This window comes from Astyanax mexicanus, chromosome 19 (assembly GCF_023375975.1).
Source record: "Astyanax mexicanus isolate ESR-SI-001 chromosome 19, AstMex3_surface, whole genome shotgun sequence".
In the NCBI taxonomy this organism is placed as follows: Eukaryota; Metazoa; Chordata; class Actinopteri; order Characiformes; family Acestrorhamphidae; genus Astyanax; species Astyanax mexicanus.
Genome location: NC_064426.1, coordinates 17,546,277 through 17,561,149, shown reverse-complemented (window position 1 = coordinate 17,561,149; position 14,873 = coordinate 17,546,277). Strand labels below are relative to the sequence as shown.

General features: G+C 36.0%; 2 protein-coding genes across 5 annotated transcripts in view; both read left to right on the top strand.

Moving 5' to 3' along the window:
* slc1a9 (solute carrier family 1 member 9) overlaps positions 1 to 4,961 on the top strand; it is a 38,241-nt gene extending 33,280 nt beyond the window's left edge. For all 3 annotated transcript variants that reach the window (XM_022672164.2, XM_049468005.1, XM_049468004.1), the window contains 2 exons: positions 1,023 to 1,443; positions 3,842 to 4,961. In XM_022672164.2, the coding sequence (XP_022527885.2) occupies positions 1,023 to 1,443; positions 3,842 to 4,060 (640 nt within the window). In that variant the 3' untranslated portion in view covers positions 4,061 to 4,961. The remainder of the gene's footprint in view (positions 1 to 1,022; positions 1,444 to 3,841) is intronic.
* The window catches only part of fgf21 (fibroblast growth factor 21), a 16,439-nt gene continuing 5,524 nt past the window's right edge, over positions 3,959 to 14,873 (top strand). For both annotated transcript variants that reach the window (XM_022672159.2, XM_049468007.1), the window contains exons 1-3: positions 3,959 to 4,066; positions 12,421 to 12,556; positions 14,179 to 14,256. In XM_022672159.2, coding sequence (XP_022527880.1) covers positions 12,421 to 12,556; positions 14,179 to 14,256 — 214 coding nt within the window. In that variant the 5' untranslated portion in view covers positions 3,959 to 4,066. The remainder of the gene's footprint in view (positions 4,067 to 12,420; positions 12,557 to 14,178; positions 14,257 to 14,873) is intronic.

The window sequence follows — 14,873 nt, the reverse complement described above, 5'->3', positions numbered from 1 at the left end:
TTATTGGCTTTTTACTCATGTTAGGTTAAAGTGCAGATTGTGTAATTAACTCATCTTCAGTGAGTAAACCATACAGGATTTGCAAACCATTTTTATAAAATTCACTATTTTAAAGTAGTGTAAGTATAGAAGTGAATAAGCACAATATTAAATTAGACAATGGGTTCTAAATCTGTTGTACTCAATACTTCTAGCTGCTTCATAATATAACTGATAGAATTTCGTAATCAAAACATGGATGATTCTCTTTAAGCCAAATATACTACAATTCAGAAGTTATCTTTTCTGTTAAAAGGCTCGGGATCTTTTTTCATGCGTAAATAAATTGTGCATTGTCCTGTCAGCGTAAACCTTCACAATGGTTAAACATGAAATAAGGCTGTAGAATATTGAGAATTATTATTACAAGATTTATAATATTAATATTTAGAACAATAAAAATCCTTAATAGTCATTTACAAAATAACATCTTACATAGATTTAAAGTTGATTTAAAAAGAATCGTCATTTTATAAATAGCTGTTGTTACTAAAATAAATGAAATGTTTAGTAAATCACCAAAAAAACATTTTACTCTTTTGTTACTGTTCTTAATGTTCAGCCATGATTGTCAGGTTTTTTTTATCTTTTTACTTTTTTATCTTTTTTTGTGGTGATATTTGTTAATTATTTTTACAATATTACAGGTGTGTTCTTACCTCTCAGTAATATACAAAATCTTATTTTGATACATCCATTGCTGAATAAATTCCCCTTAGTAACTAAATAGTCAGAATACAGCTGATACTCTGAACACAAAAGCAAAGCAATAAAACAAGCATTTCTTCAGTCATATGAATTCTTCTTTACCAAACACGTACAGGTTCATTAATTTACGTGTTTGTATTTAATTTCTGGAAAACCCTTTTATTATTTTGCATAGTTTTTTGCCTTAAGGAGTGAAATATGCCTCTTTGTTAAAACCAAATACCATATGTTCAGTCTGTTCTAGCAACGTCGCTTGTGTGTGTGTATGTGTGTAGTGACAGAATGCGTACCTCCATCAACGTTGTGGGCGATTCGTTCGGGGCAGGTATTGTGGATTTCCTGTCGAGGGCGGAGCTTGCTCAAATTGATGGCGAAATTCCTGAGGAGTTTGTCCCACCTCCTCCTTTACTGACCGAAATGGACCTAATTGACCCTCTATGTCCGCCTGAACTCCCCCCGCGCTCCCCCCGGCCCCCCAAACTGAACCACCACCACCCTCCATCCCTGAACCAGTCCCAGACTCACTCCATCCCTCACTCGCCTCGCTCTGTTCGCTCTCCCTCGCCTCACTCTATCCGTTCCCCTTCGCCTCGCTCCGTCTGCTCCCACTCCCCGCGGCCCTTCCGCACTCACTCCCCCCGCCTCCTGCGTCGCACAGAGCCAGGGTACTGTGCCCTGCCGTCCATCGACAACCAGGTGAGACACCAGCAGACATCTGGATTACATAGTAATAATTACAAAAATAAGAGGATAACTTAACTTTGTAGGAGGGTAGATCCCTAAGCTCACAGTTCGGCAGCCCTACTGGAATTAGAATCAGGTTTAGCACATCAACTGCAGATGATTAGAACCAGTAAGAGAGGATTTTGTTTTATTTATACCACATCAGAAGAGTGTGGGAAAGATTTTTTTAAAAAACCTTAGAACAAATAGAAATCAATCAGGTCACTGTCCCATCCTAAAATGGCCTATTGATGTTAAAGTACAGCAGCCACCATCAGAAAGAGACTCTACGTGCTTTTATGGAATTGTGAAATAAAGAAACATTGGTTGCTGTCAAAAGGCCTGGCGAGCTCTCCATCATGGAATCCTCTATGAATTCTTTATTCAACTGGAGCATGTGTGAGGAAAAGACCATGTGTCTAGAAACTAAAGCTAAAGCTATGGTGGACACCGTAACAAAACATTCCAGAAGATCCCACAAAGGAGAAAAATCAAGAGTTCTGGAAGTTCAAAGCGTGGATCTTAATCCTGTTGAGAAGCTGTAAGATTATTTGAAGCACACTGTCCAGAAAGAACTCTCTTAAACTATTCACAGCTGAGAACAATCTGCATGGAGGTGTGGGTAAAACCTTCAACCACCCTGGTAGATGATTTTATAAAACATGAAATCAAGGCCATTTGTTTAATTAATAGCCACACTGGAAAATAGCAGCTATTGGTGCACAGGAAGTATACAGTGCCAATGAAAATGGACACATGTTTCTCATTCAATGTTTTTCTTCCTTTTTTTTATTTAATTTATTTTCTACATTTCAGATTAATATTAAAGGCATGAAACCAATTAAGGGACACATGGAATCATGTAGTATACAAAAAAGTGTTTGTCTCCCACAATCTCCTGACCTAAACCTAAATGATTTGGGATGAGCTGGAGCTTCACAGTTTGAAGGAAAAGCAGCAGCTATTGTTCAGCACCTCCAGAAACTGCTTCAAGACACTGAGGGGACTCTACCTCATGAAGACACTGAGAATATACCAAGAACACGCAAATCTGTCCTTAAAGCAAAATGTGTCAACTTAGAAGAATCTAAATTATAAAACATATTCTGGTTTGTTTAACACTTTTTGTTTTCCTATATAGCTTTTATGTATTCAATAATAATTTTACAATGTAAAAAATCATAATAAGAAAGAAAACACATTGAATAAGAAGAGGTGTGTCCAACGTATCTCTAGCCTGTCTTCTCAGTAGTAATTGGCATCTTTGTATTCTTTTTTTTGTTTTATAAATGATAATAAAATGTCTGTTGCCTTTGCATTGTTGATGCAATCATCACATATGAATCTATGGATATCAAAATTGTCCATATTTCTTAATAAGAAATATTTATTGGGATGTCCTACTTTTTAAATATAACTGTATGTGTTTATTCTGTATGTATTTTCTGTTTATAATTTGAATACACAACAAATCTTTTCACATTTAATAATAATTCTAACAACATGAAAGTTGTAAAGGTACACTCAGGTAATGGATGCTGACCTGAAAGTCTAGCTTTTGTAAACCCCTGTTACTGGTACCACTTCATTATAAATCAAATAACATATGGGCCAAATCTTACACGCTCTGCGTCGTGATGTTCCTTGCTATCTTACACCCCGCCAAAAGTTTTTCACACCTTGTGCCTAAACACTTTAAATAGCAATGGGACTTATAAATATATCTACGCCAATAGGCGTATTGCAGTCTTTTAAACGGAAAACACGGGTGCGCCACTGACTGATTAGAATCCTGACTACAGTCAGATATCCACACATATCTTGGCAACGCAGGTCCGCGCACACCTCCGCTCGTTACACACACACACATGGACACTCTGCAGAGTGCAAACTCAAATTTTACATCACCAATAAACAGAAAACACAATAAAAAAACATTATTGTTTCCATTGTTTCCAAATTACCCGCTCACGCACCTTCACAGTGTGAACGCGCAGGTCCGTTTTCTCCCCTGAGACACGCAGAAGCACAGCGCTGATAAAATACCAATCTGCCAAAGTAAGAGTGCACCTGGCTCTTAAAGGGAATGGCAAATGACACGCTGATTGTTTTTTTTTTTTTTATGAATCATGTTCCACCCAAAACACATTCAGCTTTGGCTACAGTTTCATGAGGAAATTGTTTAGTGACGGGATATGCTTTATATGCTTTATTGGGCAACAAAATTTATTTTGGAAACAAATCAGACACAGGCATTGGCTTCACTATTAGAATTTGCTTTAAGGTTCAAAAGTGCAGTGTGTTTAAACCTTTATCTGGCTCTGTATCCTGATAAATTGTATTGGTCAATATCTTCTCTTCTTGTCTTTAGATTCCCACACTGCCCCGAGGCTACAGAGAGAGAAACCGAGAGAGGGAGCGAGACAGAGAGAGGGAGAGACTGCGCGGGCGAGAAAGAGACAGAGAGAGTGAAACAGAGGAGGAAGAGGAAAAAGAAAGGATGATGATGGATGAGGGGAGCGACGGGGAAGAAAGTGATGACACTGCTTACGACCGAAGTCACACCATCCAGCAATGTGACCTCCCATGAGGACTGGTCAGTCCCACTCGCTGCCCACTTCACTCTAGTACACTTTCACCGCACTCCCTTCTGCTGTCCCACTGTCTGGTGAAAAGCAGGAGTGATTTGGGGTTCTGCTTAATCAAGGAGGGATTCTCTGATTGATTTAGGTAAATGGACTGAAAGAGAAATTAGAAATTAGAGAAAATAGTTTGGCAGAAATGTATTATTTTTTTTCCTTACCTTTAACATAATCAGTCAGCTAAGACATCTTTAATGTCTTAAATATCAAAGTATATATAATAAGCACTGTCTGACAATCTGATAATCCTTTTTTAAACAAAGCCCTGAAAACAAATAAACTAAACTAAAAACTGGTAAAACAGGAGAATGTTTTCTGTGCTAAAACCATGTATCTTGACACACTGACATAACTTAGATGTGTGCTATGGTTTTGATCCAGGTATATATATATATATATATATATATATATATATATATATATATATACAGCTCTTGAAAAAATAATAATAAGAGAACACTTTAAAATGATGAGTTTCTTTGATTTTACCAATTTTTTTGTGTGATTGATGATCACAAACCATCAAACCAAGCTGAACTGCTCTACATCTTTTTTGTTATTTCTGACATTTCTCATTTTCTCAAATAAATGCTCTAAATGACAATATTTTTATTTGGAATTTGGGAAAAATGTTGTCTGTAGTTTACAGAATAAAACAACAATGTTTATTTTACGGAAACATATATCTATAAATAGCAAAATCAGAGAAACTGTTCAGAAAATTCAGAAACTGAAGTGGTCTCTAATTTTTATATTTATATTAGGGGTAAGAATCTTTAGGCACCCTACAATTTGATTTGATTATAATTCAAAGGTCTGTGATGCGATTATTAAACGATTATCAACACATTTAGGATTGTTTTTTCCTCACTGCATGACTACTTGGTACTTTTAAAGTAAAGGATCTGTAATGATCCAAGTGATCCATAATGAATCCAAGCTTTTTCATAATATTTTAAAAAGGCATAGATATTTAAATTAAGTAAATGATTAATATAAAAATCTACAATTAATGTTGATATGGTAATGGTTAGGCAAGAGTGTGCCACACTTTATACCAGCTACAAGAAAAGCAAAAACAAGGTGATTATAATTTTATGGCCGTATACATGAAGCTGGTTTTAATGTTGTGGCTGATGTGTGTTTGATTTGCATATAAATAAAGTATCGAACAAAGTATATAATAGACATTTACACATTTTAATAGGCGTTGTAATGCTTTTTATACACACACAGGAATGTGTTTGTGAACATTCTTGAGGAAAGGATAGAATTTTCGTGAATTCGTTTTTTTGCTGAACAGTTCCTTTGAGGCCAAAACCATACTAAACACACGTACGTGCGTTCCAGTGCAACGATGAGAGCAGTATACTCTTAATAGGCCTCTTGAGTTCTGCATGTTTTAACCACCACAGAAGTATAAGAATGCACATGGCCAAGCGTTATCAGTTGCATTTGCGTGTAATAATGCAGTATGTGTTGCCACAGTTATGCCCTAAACAAGTCTGAAGGGTAACACTTTATAATACTGTTCCATAGTTAATAGGTAACTAAGCAGGAACTAAGCAGTAACTAATTAATAGTGCTTCATTAACACCTAAATATTTTCTATTAACTAGCAGGGAGTACTGAATAATTACTCAGTAGATAGTACTGAACTAATGATTATAGTAGTTCACTATTAACTCCACAATAATTACTGAGACTTACATATCTCCCAGAGAACTACTTACTAATAATGTCTCCTTTATAATAACTATTCATTAATTACTGCTTAAATCAACATTAATTATTGAAAACCCTTACATCCCACCTGGGGAACTATAGATCTAAATCAGACATATTTGAATTAAATGCATATTAATTGAAGGCATATTTGAATTAAGCAAGTGAAACAATTTGTAGTAGTAGTAACCTTAATTACCTTATTATCCTCAGTTCCTTCCAAATATTAGCAACATATAGTAAAATACTACAGTGTGTATTACTCTGCTTAACCATCAATTTTTGGAAGAAAAAAAACAACATTATAACGTAATATTATTGCATAGAAGACATTGATGAAAGTTCTCCAGAAGGCATCTAAGACTCTAAGAATGACTGTAAGACTGTAATAATGTAACAATCATTGCTTTAATACTAGGTATCAGCCTTATAAAAGTGTATCTTCAGCGTTTGCAGTCTCACAGAGATTTATTTTTCTGCGCATTATTACGGTAATTTCACAGCGGACGCAGCTCTCTAGGTCCGTCGTGTAAATTCTCTGCTGTGCGCTGCTGCTGCTGGAGGAGGAGGATTAAGAGAGACTCTGCTGCTTTCATATTTCTGTATTTGATTGAAAATAAACTAGTAATCAAGATATTGAGATATTTTCCAGCTTATTTTACCCCCGGATCAGATGAGGACTCTTTGTGGGTTGTTAACCAGCTTTAGGATGTGTGTTAGTTAGCTAAGTTAGCTAGGTTATGTGTGTGTTAGTTAACTGGCTAAGTTAGCTAGGTTATGTGTGTGTTAGTTAGCTAGGTTATGTGTGTGTTAGTTAACTAGGTTATGTGTGTGTTAGTTAGCTAGTTTAAATGTGTGTTAGTTAGCTAGGTTATGTGTGTGTTAGTTAACTAGGTTATGTGTGTGTTAGTTAACTAGGTTATATGTGTGTTAGTTAGCTAGTTTAAATGTGTGTTAGTTAGCTAGGTTATGTGTGTGTTAGTTAACTGCCTAAGTTAACTAGGTTATGTGTGTGTTAGTTAACTGGCTAAGTTAGCTAGGTTATGTGTGTGTTAGTTAACTGGCTAAGTTAACTAGGTTATGTGTGTGTTAGTTAACTGCCTAAGTTAACTAGGTTATGTGTGTGTTAGTTAACTGGCTAAGTTAGCTAGGTTATGTGTGTGTTAGTTAACTGGCTAAGTTAACTAGGTTATGTGTGTGTTAGTTAGCTAGTTTAAATGTGTGTTAGTTAGCTAGGTTATGTGTGTGTTAGTTAACTGCCTAAGTTAACTAGGTTATGTGTGTGTTAGTTAACTGGCTAAGTTAACTAGGTTATGTGTGTGTTAGTTAACTGGCTAAGTTAACTAGGTTATGTGTGTGTTAGTTAACTGGCTAAGTTAGCTAGGTTATGTGTGTGTTAGTTAGCTAGGTTATGTGTGTGTTAGTTAGCTAGTTTAAATGTGTGTTAGTTAGCTAGGTTATGTGTGTGTTAGTTAGCTAGTTTAAATGTGTGTTAGTTAGCTAGGTTATGTGTGTTCGTTTGCTAGCTAACTTTTATGTGTGGGTTAGTTAGCTAGGTTATATGTGTGTTAGCAAGTTAAATGCGTGTGTGTTAGCTAGGTTAAATGTGTGTTAGTTAGCAAGCTAAGTTAGCTAGGGGAAATGTGTGTGTGTTAGCTAGGTTAATTGTGTTAGCTAGTTTAAATGCGTGTGTGTTAGTTAGCTAGGGGAAATGTGTGTGTTAGCTAGGTTAATTGTGTTAGCTAGTTTAAATGTGTGTGTTAGTTAACTAGGTTAAATGTGTGTGTGTAAGTTAGCTAGGTTAAATGTATGTTATTATTATTATTATTATTATTATTATTATTATTATTATTATTATTATTATTATTATTAATGTATATTTCCCTTTATAATACTGTGACATGATCTGCAGTAACTCCTAAAGAAGAACACAGTAACTCCTCAGTCATTAGTAATTAGTTACCATGTTTCTCACTTTATAATACTGTGGTATGATTTGCAGTAACTCCTAAAGAAGAACACAGTAACTCCTCAGTAATTAGTAATTAGTTACCATGTTTCTCACTTTATAATACTGTGGTATGATCTGCAGTAACTCCTAAAGAAGAACACAGTAACTCCTCAGTCATTAGTAATTAGTTACCATGTTTCTCACTTTATAATACTGTGACATGATCTGCAGTAACTCCTAAAGAAGAACACAGTAACTCCTCAGTAATTAGTAATTAGTTACCATGTTTCTCACTTTATAATACTGTGACATGATTTGCAGTAACTCCTAAAGAAGAACACAGTAACTCCTCAGTAATTAGTTACCATGTTTCTCACTTTATAATACTGTGGTATGATCTACAGTAACTCCTAAAGAAGAACACAGTAACTCCTCAGTCATTAGTAATGGGTTACCATGTGCTGCTGTTAACTTCTGAAAAAAGAAGACAGGGACCCCTTATTAATTATCTATGAAGAACACAGGGATGCCTAGTTCGTTATCTAACACAAATATTTATTCATTTAAACATGATTTCCCCCAGAATAAGGATGTAGGACACAGCCTAGAGTAAAGCTGTATGTGAGCCATCACTTCTACTGAGCACATCTCCAGGAGGACTGAAGTGGAGCACAGGTTTAGAATAAACACCTGTAACACACTGACAGAACATTACAAAATGGGGGTTAAGCAGACTACTGCACATTTCAGTGTGTCTAACATTTAGAAGATATTGAGCATACTAAGGTAAGTAAGGTTAATATATGATAAGTGATGTCACTGACTTTAATATCACCACTGATAGAATAACCTGCAGCAGCAGACAAACACACTGATAGAGGCTAGCGGTCCGGCGCTGTGGAATTACCGTAATTACCCTAATAATGGGCAAGTCTGTGAGACTGCAAGATGAACGTTTATAAGGTTGGAGCTGAAAATTAAAGCCGTGACCATTAAAACAAAATTGAGTACAGTCAGTCTTAGAGTCTTCTGGAGAACATAAATAATGTCTACTATGTAATAATATTACGTTATTAAGTTTTTGTTTTCTTTCAAAAATGGGGTTTAAGCAGATTACGACACACTGTAGTATTTTACTATATGTTGCTAATATTTGGAAGATAATGATGATAATAAGGTAATTAAGGTTACTACTACTACAAATGGTGTCACTCAAATATGCCTTTAATATCACCACTGATAGAATAATTGTTTGTGTAGACTGATTTAGATCTATAGTTCCCCAGGTGGCATGTAAGGGTTTTCAGTAGTTAATGTTGATTTGAGCAGTAATTAATGAATAGTTATTATAAAGGAGACATAATTAGTAAGTAGTTCTCTGGGAGATATGTAAGTCTCAGTAATTATTGTGGAGTTAATAGTGAACTACTATAATCATTAGTTCAGTACTATCTACTGAGTAATTATTTAGTACTCCCTGGTAGTTAATAGAAAATATTTAGGTGTTAATGCAGCACTATTAATTAGTTACTGCTTAGTTACCTATTAACTATGGAACAGTATTATAAAGTGTTACCGTCTGAAGCTCATTTCCAAGCAACATACTGACATACTGACTCTGGTTTATTGATGGGGCAATCCTAGGATTGTTATCAAGTGTTTATGACAGTTATATAGGATAGTTTATTTTCTATGCTGAGCCATTTACTCCTCTGTTATTCCTGGTTCTTATCGTCTTTCTTATGGTTTTATGAAGCACTGTGTTTAAACGTGGGGTCTGTCACAACAAAGCTGCAAATTTTTCCTCTATCCTTTCCTACCCTTTTTCATCATGTACATCCCTATTTCACAATCCTTTGCCTATTCACACCATTAAGAAGTTTGGATTATCCCAGTATCTCAGTAGTGTGTTATTTTTTTTTCAGTAAAGATCTTGTCGATTTGTAGACAGGAAGATAATTTAAAATACAAGATTGTTGTAATGGCAACTGGCTTTGCCCTCATGCCCAACAGCTTAAGTCGTCACATTTCCTTGTTAGCTCAACCTTTAAGCAAGGCACTATATACTGTAATCATCTGATATTTTGATTTGTTTATAATAAACTGCACTTTTGGATTCTGTAAAAGTAGTTTTACGGCACTGTTAAGGTCACTGGTGTCAACATTATTTGTTTTCTTTTACATTTGTTGTGTGATGTATGCCACAATGGGCCATTAGTTGTTGTTTTCTTGTATATCTATGTATATTTTCAAATTTTACTGCTGTTTTGTCTTTATGAGCTCTTGTTGTATGATGCGTCTACTCTGACTTGTCTTTCTTTCTGTCTTTCTTTCTCTCTCTTTCTCTCTCTCTGAAATGCCTTCTGTCTGCCATTTCCTTGTCCTGTTCAGCAGGTACAGCCAGCTGAAGTGTATTCTGCGTGTAATAAAATCTTAGATAATTATTTCAGTTACTCTTTATGTGCACGTCACCTTCTTTTGTATGTGTCTGTGTTTTTGTTTTAACACAATAAATATTTTGTTCGTTTTCTGAAAAAAAAAACATGTAAGTTTAGAGCAACAAGAATTTACTAAAGCGAAGTTTGATATTCAAAATTCCTCATGTAGAAATGCAGAATAGGATGATATAGGACTATAGGATCATCTAAATACAGTCTGAAAATAAAATATATGTAGCATCGTCAATCCTTAGTGCAACATGTTTACTAGGGATATTCCATACAAGACATTATCACCCAAAGTGGACAAGGCAGAGGGTGGTAATGATTGCCACTGGTGTCTTGCTATAATTGCATGTATTAGGCCTCACATGCATATCCCACAGGCCAGTACAGTGTCCTTTTGCTTTATTGAGACATGGAAAAAGTCATGGAACACAATGCTAATACCTTTCTCATAACATGTGGCAGGTCATGTACATAATATACATATATAATTTCATATATGACGGACACTATCACTTCTTTTTTTTTGGGGGGGAGGCGGTTTTAGCCTGAGATATTTTAAGACCTATAATAACTTGCGCACTAAGAAATTGCTGCACTCAGATATTGCAACAGACGACCAGCTGACACACACACAGAATATTACGCTTTCACAATGATGAGACATCGACACACTTAATCCGCTCAAAGAAGAGAATGAGAGTGAGAGTGGGTGAGAGAGAACTGAAGGAGAGGCAGAGTGAGGGATGAAGAGGAGGTAGAGTGCGGCAGATGGCCATAAAGACGTCAATCCCCTCATTCTCAGTGGTGGGATGAGGGTGGGGGTCGAAGGGGAGGCTGGGTGACTGACGATAGATTGGACATCCTGAACGTCAGAGAAAGGGACAGAGAAAAGCTTAAGATGCTGAACGAGGAGAGGGTGGGTGCCCCATGGAGGTCAGACTCAGCATCATGTCCCCAGATTTGGGATGGTGTGATGAAGAAAGACAGAGTTTAGTGTAAATCCCCTCAGTACTTGCAAGCTTCTAGATCCTCTGAGGCACAAAAGCCTTGAAACAAGTGTTGAAAAAGCTCTATTTAAACTTTTAGTCTATATTGTATACAGTTCGCATACATTTTTTTGATGCAAGATGAAATAATTACCTTAAATTGACAATTATAGATTAATGTAAACCCGCTTTGTGACAAAAAAAACACCATACAATTTTTTGTTTTGATTATAAATTTTAAATGTCCTATATTGATATAAAAAAAGTAGTAAAGTAAAGTATAAAATAGGCAATACGAATGTAAATAGAAGGATGTGCAGTGGAGTACTGTAGTACTGAGGTACATATATACACTATTTACATTATAATAATTATTATTACTTATCAAATGTTTGAACTATATTTTGATGCAACTATGTAAATAATTAATGATTAATAGAAGAACACATACATATCTACAAATCAAGGCTTGGTATTAATCCTAACTTATAGGGGTTAAAATTAGGCTTGGTATTAATTCTAATTTATATGTCTTACAACTAATGATTACTAGGACAACAAATACATATCTACTACTCTAATTTTAAAGTTTTTTAAGGAACTACTACAGAATATTTAGTGATTACCATGAATAATCTTTGGAAATGAGGAACTGATGTGTAGACCTGTGTACCAGCTAACCTTACAGCTAAAAACAACTTGCTTATTTACTACCATCTATAGGTTGTTTATTTGCCAGATTTAGTCCTTATTTGTAATCTTTCTTATTTAATCCCAGTTTCCTCCAACCTACTAACCTTAAACTTAATATAAAGTTGACCGAACTTTCCTCTGAAGTAATTTGTTAAACAGCCATGAAGGTTCTGGACATGCCACAACCCTTAACACTCAGAAGGCAATTCCTTGTTTGCCAGTCCTCAGCCTTGTTCCTGTAAATTTCCAATGAATATCTTTATCTGTCTTCCTCACGGCTGTGACTCACGCTGACAGTATAAAAGTCATGTCAGTGTCCTATCCAGCAGCAGACTGTGAAGCAGATTTTAGAGTATATTTTTCTCATCTCTCTTAGGTACGGAGCACAGTTTGCAGCCCTGAAACTCCATTAGGAATTATTAGTTTAGTCAATTACGTAAGCTTTTTGATCTGTTTTGTTATTTCTGAGTGTTTTGTTCATCCGTCCATCCTTTCATCCATCCAAGATGCTGGCAAGCTCCTCCTCCTCCTTTGTTTGGCTCCTCCTCCTACTTCTCTTTCTCCATCTCAGCGACTGTGTGCCCATTGACAGTGTGATGGCACCCTTCTCAGGCCTGGTCAGAGAACGTCTGCTCTATACAGGTAAAACTCCTATTTCCTATTTTTTCCTGATTTTGTCTCTGAATGTGACAGATGGGCCACATGTGTTTGCACTGATGACAGATACACAGTTTATCCTGCTTCTGTTGTCCAGGGAAAAAATTATACTAGATTGGGGAGCATTGCTGTGAGGTAAGTTAATTTGTTGCATTCAGTGACAAGAGGGTTAGTGGTCAGAGTGTTGGATGATCATCACCTCAAATCATCTCAAACTGCAACCCCAGTTCAGCCAAAAAGTTTTGGATGGAGCACCATCATCCCTGTGAACACAGATCCACTGCTTCACCACTCAATACTGGGAGGCTTTATATTCTCTAGTATCTTTGATAACATGGGTGGAGAAATAACACATCTAAACAATTTAACTACACTTGGCTAGATGCAGAATGTTGAATTTAACAGAATTTGACCCTTCCCAAGTAGAGTGGAAGGGAAAGCTCTAACCAATGAGCAGCCACCATTGCTAGGTGTAATAGATGTGTTAGAACAGTGAAATCACCAAAAGTACTGGACAGTGTTCAAAAACACTGCCATAGTGGTTCTCCATAAATCTTGTAGGGACCTTAGTTCTTCTTAGTGGGTATGAAGCTCCTCAGCATTGAGCTGTGCAGCAGTAGAGCTCTGTGTTCTGTAGAATGATGGTGCTCATGCTCAATTCAGTACGTTTCGGATGAGTTGGGAAGTCAGGGATAAGCTGAGGTGGTGATCATCCAACACCCTTGTTGCTAGATACAACCAAATCCTAACAGCAATGGTCCAAAATCTAGTACAAGGCATTTCTCAATACCCTCGCTTTCAGAAAAAAAGACTAATGAGCAGTTGTCAATATTATTGTATAGTTTTTAGTATACAGCTCTGGAAAAAAATGAAGATACCACTTCAGTTTCTGAATCAGTTCCTCTGATTTTGCTATTAATAGGTATATGTTTGAGTAAAATGTTGAACATGTTTTATTCTATAAACTACGGACAACATTTCTCCCAAATTTCAAATAAAAATATTGTAATTTAGAGCTTTTATTTGCAGAAAATAAGAAATGGCTGAAATAAAAAAGATGCAGATATTCATAAAGTGTTAAGAGTTCAGAAATCAATATTTGGTGGAATAACCCTGTTTTTTAATTACAGTCTTCATGCATCTTGGCATGTTCTCCTCCATCAGTCTTACACACTGTTTTGGATAACTTTATGCCACTCCTGATTTTTTTTTTCCAGAGCTGTACGTGATAAAACTAAATGAATGTACCTCGATAGCTTAACCTGCCAAGTTTATACTGTAAGCTGTCAGTTATTGTACTTTCGGTCTACTGTGCTGTGGTAGCAATTTAATTTGCAAAGCAATAATTCATTATGAGGTGATATTTCCAGCAAACAAACCAGACCTAGATTCCCATAAAGTTGTAACTGGTAGAGAGAGTGCTCATTGTGATGCTTGCTTTACCATATAAATATAATCTTTGAGATAATATGTTCCTGGGAAAGCCAGCCGTTTATATTTCAGTTTCAGTTGAGAGAAAACTCCTTCTGTTTGATGAAGGGTTTATAAAACTCTGCTGTAATAAAACCTCTAAATCATTACGTACTATAATATTCATTGTGTTGCAGGAAACAGGAGGCAAGGTCTTTTCATGGAAATTGATGCTGATGGCTCTGTGCAAGCCTCTCCTGATCCAAGCTCTAACTGTGAGTAACTTCATCACACTGCACATGCACAGACATTCCCACATCTGTATTTATATAGCAATTATTTATTTTACTAATTTAAACATGCCAAATGTCATGGGATAGCAATGTGTTAAGTGACCATAAAGCTTCAGAGAATGGTTTGGGAACATTGTAAGGTGTATTAAGGCTGAACACTGGCCAGCGTGCTCATGGCAGGGTGATGTGAATTATTAGCGTTCCAGTTAAGCATGGTAGTTTGTGCCAGATGGATAAACAATCTATTTCCGAAGGTTGGTGTGGGTATTTAGCATTCCTTGTTTCACAGTGTCACACCTGATTATAAGGTGCACTATCAATAAAAGTCTAGTTTCTGGTCTATTTTCATACATAAGGCGCACTGGATTATAAGGTGCATTTTAAGAGACAGTCTCTAAGCAACTTCTAAGTCAGCAGGTCTCACCGCTGCAAGGTGGTGGTGGGGGTTGCTAACTAAGTTAAGTAAAGCTAAGCTAAATTAACAAAACTGTAATAAAAAATACTGTTTTGTTTAAAGTCAAACAAGTGCTAAATGTTAATTTTCACAGATTTTTCTCCTGAAAACTGTTTATTTGGGTGAGTAAAGTGCTTCCGTTTAT